The sequence below is a fragment of the Triticum aestivum genome, chromosome 7B (assembly GCF_018294505.1).
Source record: "Triticum aestivum cultivar Chinese Spring chromosome 7B, IWGSC CS RefSeq v2.1, whole genome shotgun sequence".
NCBI classification, from domain to species: Eukaryota; Viridiplantae; Streptophyta; class Magnoliopsida; order Poales; family Poaceae; genus Triticum; species Triticum aestivum.
The window spans coordinates 743,250,150-743,258,590 of NC_057813.1; the positions used below are offsets into that span (position 1 = coordinate 743,250,150).

At 43.4% G+C, this 8,441-nt stretch overlaps 1 protein-coding gene across 2 annotated transcripts; it reads left to right on the forward strand.

Moving 5' to 3' along the window:
* Window positions 1-935: 935 nt before the first annotated feature.
* LOC123160924 (aspartic proteinase Asp1-like) lies at window positions 936-4,823 on the forward strand. Of its 2 annotated transcripts, XM_044578772.1 has the most exons (8): window positions 936-1,143; window positions 1,458-1,575; window positions 1,980-2,215; window positions 2,533-2,769; window positions 3,352-3,490; window positions 3,572-3,754; window positions 3,851-3,920; window positions 4,011-4,823. In XM_044578772.1, the coding sequence occupies exons 1-8, from the start codon at window positions 989-991 to the stop codon at window positions 4,181-4,183; spliced, it is 1,311 nt and encodes a 436-aa protein (XP_044434707.1). In that variant the 5' UTR covers window positions 936-988; the 3' UTR covers window positions 4,184-4,823. The 2 variants fall into 2 exon arrangements, with proteins under 2 accessions (XP_044434707.1, XP_044434706.1); XM_044578771.1 differs by having other exon boundaries at window positions 3,352-3,754.
* Window positions 4,824-8,441: the final 3,618 nt, after the last annotated feature.

The window sequence follows — 8,441 nt, forward strand, 5'->3', positions numbered from 1 at the left end:
GGCACTAGCCGGGGCGGCACTCCGTACCGCATAGGAGGAGGCGGAGCGGCTATGCCACGAGTGGCAGGCAGCCTCTGAACAAGGCTGCCGCGGCCCTCTAAAGGCCTTGCGCCGCTGGAGGGACGACGACGATGACGGCTATATGTGGCAGGGCAGGGCCACCACGCGTATGAAGTTGTCGTCCGGTATAGAGTTTAGAATATTTTTTAGCTTTTAGTTAAACGGTCAAACTATCGACATTTTTATGTAAATTACCTCCGAATTTTAATGAAATCCGCTGTATTTGCACGAATTTAATCATTTTAGTTCAAAAGGTGGCTGAAATGTATGCGAGCAATGTTGGATGGCCTGCTCCCACATCGATGTCCGCGGACTGGTCTCCCTGTGTACGGACACATGCCGAAGCAAATTTGAGGGTCTGCATTGCAGATGCCCTAACAAGGTAAAAAAAAAGAGTTATCTTTTCTCTTGACGTCAAAAGAAGATGGAGTAGCTTGGATGTAGATCCAACGTCCACAAGATTCACAAAAGAACATATGACCATGTAATGATTCGGTTTTATAGTGATCTCTTACAATATACTAGTCATCATGGTACTCCGAATCTAGTTTTATCAACAGCGGATGATACGCGGAGGCAAAATGGTCTCAAACAGTGCGAGAATCTTTCAGCACGTTCAAGAAGCAAGTGGGAGTAAATTCCGAAGAGATGATGACAACATTCGTACTACCGGGAGTATATAATACAATCCGTCTCATTATGCGACGGAAGGAGCATATACAAGCGTCTAGTATCGGTTGCTTAACGCGCCGTTGCATCGAGTAAATTCAGGGCATCTCACGATGTGTATGCAGGAGATGCAGCTGGTGGCGTTTGTCCCGACGTGCAGGGGACGCGCGGAGGAGAAACTCACTCAAGTATTAACAACCCCCACAGGTTGACGCTGTTCCTGCCTCCAGCAATCCGCCATCACCTTGCCCCTCGCGCCATGGCGCCCGCCTGCCTCCTATTGCCACTCCTCCTGCTCCCCTTCGCCCCAGGTCCAGCACAGGCCGCGACGCCGGCAAGGTCTCCGTCGGCGTCAGCATCATCCTCCTCCACGTCCGTCGTGTTCCAGCTCCAGGGCGACGTATATCCCACCGGGTACGAACCTTTCTCCCCGCTGGTTTCCTAACGATTTCCTCAGGCGCGGTCCCTCTGCGTGGATGGAATGAATTTATGAACTTCTCTATTGATTTAAGTTACCTGCATTTTTTCAAGAATCCGATGAACGTAGTTGACCTGCATGACAAATCTAGCTCTGTGTATTTTTTGCCGCAAAAATTGTCATGCGTGTCAACTAAACTTGTCATCACCGTGTCACTAAATTACCATCGAAATGTTCGATTTGCCATGGTCAAATCCTGAACGTTCTAGATTTATCATTCCAGCTTTTTCAAATCGATAAATCTGTGCAGGCATTACTATGCCACCATGAACATTGGGGATCCGGCGAGGCCCTACTTCTTGGACATTGACACCGGCAGTGACCTCACTTGGCTGCAGTGCGACGCTCCCTGCCAAAGCTGCAACAAGGTAGAGTACTAGAGTACGCGTCAGTGTGAAATCTAATCCAATACTAGTTTGACCATAACTGCATTCAAAATTCCAGTTACTGGTCACTATTCTAATGCAGTATAGAAAAATTTCGATTTAACGATGCCACATTGTTGACCTTCGATTCTCATCTTCCACATTCGGGGGTTAAAAGATGGGCCATGAGGCCTAGATTAAATAATTATTCCACGGTTGTTGGGTGTCTTACAGGTATTAATTCAGATTTATTTTCACTGTGCTTCAAGATTGTGAGTTTCCCAGTTCTTTTTTTTTAAAGCTGGGTTTTTGTGTGTGAAGTATAAAACTTTCCTGATGCATTATTATTGTTGTAGTAGATTTGGTGTCAAATGCGTACTCTTGGTCTGATCTGATGGTTATTGCAGGTGCCGCACCCATTGTACAAGCCAACAAAGAGCAAGATTGTGCCCTGTGCAGACTCACTCTGTACTACACTGCTCAGCTCACAGATTCCTAACAACAAGCAGTGCCCCTCACCACACCAATGCGACTACAAAATCAAGTACACGGACAGCTCGTCTTCTCGCGGTGTGCTCGTTACCGACAGCTTCGGCCTAACCCTACGGAATTCATCCCGTGTTAGTCGCAGCCTCACCTTTGGGTATTGTCACTCTGAAACATTTCCTCATTATTGGTGACTGAATTTAGTTATGCCACTTTGTGAAGCATTGCCTCAGTACTACCACTGACTGCTGTTTTTTATGTCCTTTTAGTAACTCATTCTTTTTTGCAACTCATGCCCTTTCACAACATCCACTTTGGGCAGCATTGCCCCATTAGTGGGACTGAATTTGTTCTTGTTGACCTTTCAGTAACTCCACTGCGAATTTTACAAAAAAAAACTGCACTTTGTGAAGCATTGCGTCATTACTGGTGGCTGGATTTAGTTCTTTATATCTGCTTCTATATTTTGTGTAGCTGTGGCTATGACCAGCAGGTGGGAAAGAATGGGGCAGTGCAGGCAGCGACAGATGGCTTGCTTGGGCTTGGGAGGGGATCAGTTAGCTTGGTCTCGCAGCTCAAGCAGCAAGGCATCACCAAGAATGTACTTGCCCATTGCCTCAGTACGAACGGAGGAGGGTTCCTCTACTTTGGGGATGATATCGTGTCTACCTCACGCGCAACGTGGGTGCCGATGGCTCGTAGCACATCTGGGTACGCACTGTTATCCATGATGTTTGTTTGTTATTCATGGAGGGAACAATACTTTCATTTAAAGTTTAATACAGGTTAAGATGTTTAAATTTTGTTTGTTTTAGCTCTAATAACAATTGGTCTTTTTTTGTATATAGTTTAGTTCTTGATCACCAGTGAGTAGCGACATTGCATCCATCAAACACACTTCCCAAATAATTACCGTGACCAAGGAGAATAACTTAAATTTGAAGTTACCTTTTTGTCGTTCGCAATCATGAGAGGGCAAGTTTTTCACATCCGTTTTATATGACAAATCGTTGATGCTGCTTTTTGGCAAACAAACATTTGGTACTCTCATTCTTGTTTGCTGTCTATTAACCAGCCCGTGGCCTTTAGATCATCCTTAACGAGGGAAGTTGTAGATGATGCTATTTGTTATAGCAGTGGCTTATACAAATAAAAGAAGCTAGGAATACTAAACATGCTCTTTTTTGTTATAAAGTAATAACACAATCTGTTTAGGGCTAAACTGAATTGTAGGTGTTTTTGATTTACGTGATTCTCATGATTCCATATGTAATAGAGCACTTGTACTTTCAGGAATTACTACTCACCTGGCTCAGGAACACTTTACTTCGATAAACACCCACTAGGAGTGAAGCCAACGGAGGTGGTATTTGATAGCGGTAGCACCTATACGTACTTTGCTGCCCAGCCATACCAAGCGACTGTTTCTGCGGTAGGTCTGAAACACACTACATTCTTGTTGCCAGGAATCCGAAGAAGGAAACAATGCATTAATGAGATGCTAATGTTGCAGATCCAAGCTGGTCTCAGCAAGTCACTTACGAAGGTGTCTGACCCCAGTCTACCTCTTTGCTGGAAAGGGCAGAAAGTGTTTAAATCTGTGTCTGACATCAAGAAGGAGTTCAAATCACTCTTCCTGATGTTTTCGAAGAATACAGCCATGGAGATCGCTCCTGAAAACTACCTCATTGTTACCGTAAGTATTTGATAACCCAACCGAATACTAGTAGTGTGCCACAAACTTTTTATTGGAAAAACAAAGGCTAAAGATATCGTCAATTGTTTGTGCCAGAAAAATGGAAATGTGTGCTTGGGCATTCTTGACGGGTCGGTGGCCAAACTTAATTTCAACATAATTGGAGGTACAAAGTCTAGACTCACACAACCCGGTCTATGAAATGATCATACCTTGCATCTTTTTGTGATAGTTCGATTTGATCTTCTATTTGTAGATATCACAATGCAGGATCAGTTGGTAATTTATGACAATGAGAAAGGGAAACTTGGATGGATCCGTGGATCATGCAGTAGGGGCACTAAGTATATTATATCTTCATTTACATGGTATTTGCTTATAATCCAACTTTTAGCCCATCCGTTAAAAAGCTGGATATATCATTATTGATGGAACTGGCCAACTGGAGGAAGCTACTATTGGCTTGAAAACCCTGAGATATTGACACTCTCGGAACTGAAGAGAGTTCAAGCTATTGCAATCCACAGAATAGGCAATAGGCGGACAAAAATTACAGTAACATGGCTGGGTAAACTGGACGATGTAAGTGGAGAAGGATGACCATGCCATATCACATTGGCGGAAAGGAATATATTAACCAGTATGCTTCTCCTGTTCGTAATAAGATGGAATCTGTATTTTACATCTTTGGCTTGAATTGTTCTTTACTTTTCTTTATCTTAGTTGGGTGATATATCTATGCTTTACATTCGTTTCAGTGTCCAAGGCAACTTTTTGACAAGTAGTTTTTCCAGTATATCTGTGTCAAATCTTGTGTTCAGTGTCCTAGGTTCTGGTCTTTCACCTAAAAACCTTTAACTCCATAATTTTTTTATTAGGACTTAACCATGACTAGGCCCTACCTTTGAAACTTTAACTCCTCAATATTTGAGGAGTTACTCCTCAGTTCCTCCCCAATTCCTCAAGTTTAAGTCGGAATGTTTTCTTCACCTAAAAAATCTACGCTCGCTCTATCCTTCCGTCCGACTGTGCATTTACATTTTCACATTTGTGAATGGCTATTTGGTTCCGACTCCGACAACGACTCCGAGAGAAGCTATCACTCCCGACTCCGAATATATTCAAGATGAAGGTGTTGTCGGTCTTGCACTTGTATCATCCAACTCCTATGACATATTTGACTCACCAAATGAAGGAATTGGAAGATGCTTCATGGCTAAAGGCCCCAAGGTATCACACCCGGAGTATGTTGATTTCAATAGTGATGAAGATGATTTGCTAGGTGATGATGATTTACTTGTTGACAACACTAGTGATGAAAACTATGATGAAATTGCTAGTATTCATGCTAATCAAGATGAAATGAATGACAATGATAAGGAGGAGATTGAGCATCTAACTCAATAACTAAACACTCTTAAGTTAGCTCATGAAACAACTCTAGAGGATCATAGGGAGCTCCTAAGGACTCATGAGAAGCTACGCTTCGAGAAGCTAAATTTAGAGTAAGAGCATGGTTCCTAAAAGCTATCAATGATGATCTTCGAAAGAAGAGTTCTTCTTATATTGCCAAGTGTTTACTCTTGTCTACTTATATGCCACAAGTAAAACCTAGCAATACGAACAAGAAGGATTCTTCCGCTAGTAGTAACAATAACCATGTTAAATGCAATATTGTTGCTTGTAGTAGTTCTCTAGATTCCACTAATGATTCTCTTAGCCAAGTCACACTTTAGCAAGAAAATAGCTTATTAAAGGGAATTATAGAGAAAGGTGTTTACAAGAGCCTTGCTGGAAGTAAACAATTTGAGGAAATTGTACGCAAGCAAGGAACACACCGGAAGAATCAAGGTGTTGGTTTTGAACAAAAGTTCAATGCCAATGGAGTTGAGTGGAATACCCCAAGACGAAGTTTGTTCCTTAACAAGAGAATTGTGACCCCACTTCTTTCAAGGGAACACAAGCTCAAGATGATATTCCAGCACAATGGCAAAAGGAAAGCACCAAAATAAAATATGGAACTGAAACCAATCATGATCACCAATCAAACCAAATGACAAAAGGAATGTACTCAAACATCATATAGTTGTAACACATCATTGGATAATAATATATAGCATAAAACACCATTTCCATGTAGAGATTGCAGCGGGGTGAGAGAGGATACAATGCTCCATAGAGGCGGAGAAAGTTCTTGTTAACCACGGCGAAGTTGCTGATGTAGATCGACATCACGATGATTCCCCGGCGGCGTTCCGTCGCTACTGGAAGAAATGGGGAGAGAGCCCCCCTCCTTCTTCTTGTTGCTTGGCCTTCCCCTTAGATGAAAGAAGGGTTTCCCATCTGGTCCTTGGCCACCACGCACCTCGAGGGGTGGGAGACTCTCCGTTATTGGATATCTCTCTCTAGGTTTTCTTCTCTATTTTCGGGACTGTTTTCCTGGCCGAGCAGCGTTTAATAAATATTCGAAGATCCATAACTCCTATCGGGCTGATATTTTAACAAATTTGTTTCCTGATATTAGCTCTCTTGCGCCCCAAGGAGAGCTCCAACCGACTTAGTGGGCACAAGGCGCCCTGGTGCGCCCTAGGGAGCGTGCCCGTACCTTGTGGAGCCCGTAGGCACCATCTTATGTTTGTTCTTGCGCTAAAAATTCAGATATATTACAAAAAAAATCCAAAAAATTTGCAGGTCGTTCCGGCTAAGTGCATTTTTCACCTAAAGACCCCAAAAGATAGAAATCAGGTATTGGCCTTTGGCACTAGGTTAATAGGTTAGTACAAATAGAAATAATATAAATTGTTGCCAAAAATATGTGAAAGTAGTAAGATAATGGCATGAAACAACCAAAAAAGTTAGATACTCTGGAGAGGTATCAATGCCTATATGCAATTATCCCATGCATAATCCTACTCATAAAGACAAGAATCAAATCAATACGCAACTATAACTTTTCACCATGCCATGTTGTTCTATTGGAGTGATGTCGCTAGCAGAAGTGTGAATCCCAGTCCATTCATCCATATTTCTTTCAACCTTGATCAATGTATTCTTTTTATTTCATTTACAATCTAGACTTTATTTTCTTTCATTGCAATCAATAAGTCCAAAAACAAGTTGCAATTATCCGTATAACTAGCCAGGCTGGTAAGAGTGACCATCTTACTAGTTTTGTTGGAGGTCTAGTCAAATTATGTATTTGTTTGTGCATAGGTACTGATCTTTGGTTGTTTTGCAAGACTTCTACCAGTTGCATAAACCTTCAGGTCGTCCCCTTGAGGGAAATTCTTGCCTACAACAAACCTCTGCACTTGGGCGTCAAACACCTTCTTAGATTAGAGAAAGCATTGTTCTCCACAGGGGGCCTCATTGGCCCATTTTTTGCTCCATGATTATCTTCTCATGGATATTTTCTCCATTAGGACTCATTTTTGTGCTTTTCTGCACCTTTACGGTAATTTCCACATCGGAACATTAAGATTTAGACAAAAAATTCATAACTATGATATGATCATCTAGAAAACATGGATAATAATGAGTAATTATAATAAGAATAAGTGCTTCAAAATGGATGTATCCGTATAACGCACACATCTAGTTGCGTACAGATCCGGAGCGGTCTTCTGGAAATCTCGGAAGTGGTATTTTGAACAATCCACTGTCAAAAAGGGAACGCTCAAATGTGGGATCACTCAGACCCCTTGAAAAAGGGATGAGAAGCCATGAAAAGGGAAGACTGAGTCGGTTGACATCAAGAGACTTGGGAAGAATGGCGTCCATATGACCTGCGGCCCATCACAATATCCACACATACAAACCGGAGGGGACAACTTATACTTAGACATCCAACGCAACCAGGAAGATGACGTAGTTCTAGACCTAAATTATATTCGATCTTGGACACCCCATCAAAATCAGCTCTCAAATACCGCAGAGACATAGTGTACAAATCGCTCCACCCCCACATTATAGTCATTTGTTTCTTGCCTCCATTATTTACTTTGTCCTTTTTTCGGCTCTCTCCTTTGATTAGTTGACCATGACAATCACCTAGGACTTTTCATGACAAGCCTTGAGCATTGTTGAATGAGTTATCCTTTTTTTTTGACCACCTTGCACCTTGTTGACAAGATCTGTGGACAATGTGGGACCCCTAAAGAGTATTATTTATTTCCTCCCAACACAATATATTAGTCAAACTTATCTCAAGAAGTTAAAATTAAAAGAAGAAAAGGGATAATGAAATGTCTAGTTAAGAGAAAAATACATACATCAACGTTTTATTGGTATACTTCCTCCTCCCGAGTCGCCCCCGTGCGGCGGCTGGGAGGCCCCCAGATCCCGTCGCCCCCGACTCCCCCTATCGTCCTCCTCCTCCCTCGCCGCCGCCCGAGGGCGCGGCCAGGCAAAGCCTTGCCGTCGCCGGCGGCGGCGGGGACTAGGTGCCCTCAAGCTCGTCAGGAGCTGGCGCAGGCCGGCGCCCTCGGGCTGGAGCGTGGCGTGCGGCCGGACGTCACGGCGGGGGCTGGCGGCGCTCCGGCGATCCCATACCCCATGGCAGGCGGCTTCAAGATCTGGGGCGTCACGGTCGGCGCGATGGCGAGTGCGACACGTCGGCAGCTGGACGGATCCGCAGGATTCCATCCTTGTCTGGTCCTTGACAACTCAGGCAACTCCGGGGGAAACC

Excerpts from the sequence above, each read along its gene's own strand:
- LOC123160924 (XM_044578771.1), top strand. The coding sequence starts at position 989 with ATGGCGCCCGCCTGCCTCCTATTGCCACTCCTCCTGCTCCCCTTCGCC. Across the intron at positions 1,576-1,979 it reads CCTGCCAAAGCTGCAACAAG|GTGCCGCACCCATTGTACAA; the intron begins GTAGAGTACTAG and ends TGGTTATTGCAG. Across the intron at positions 2,216-2,532 it reads AGTCGCAGCCTCACCTTTGG|CTGTGGCTATGACCAGCAGG; the intron begins GTATTGTCACTC and ends TATTTTGTGTAG.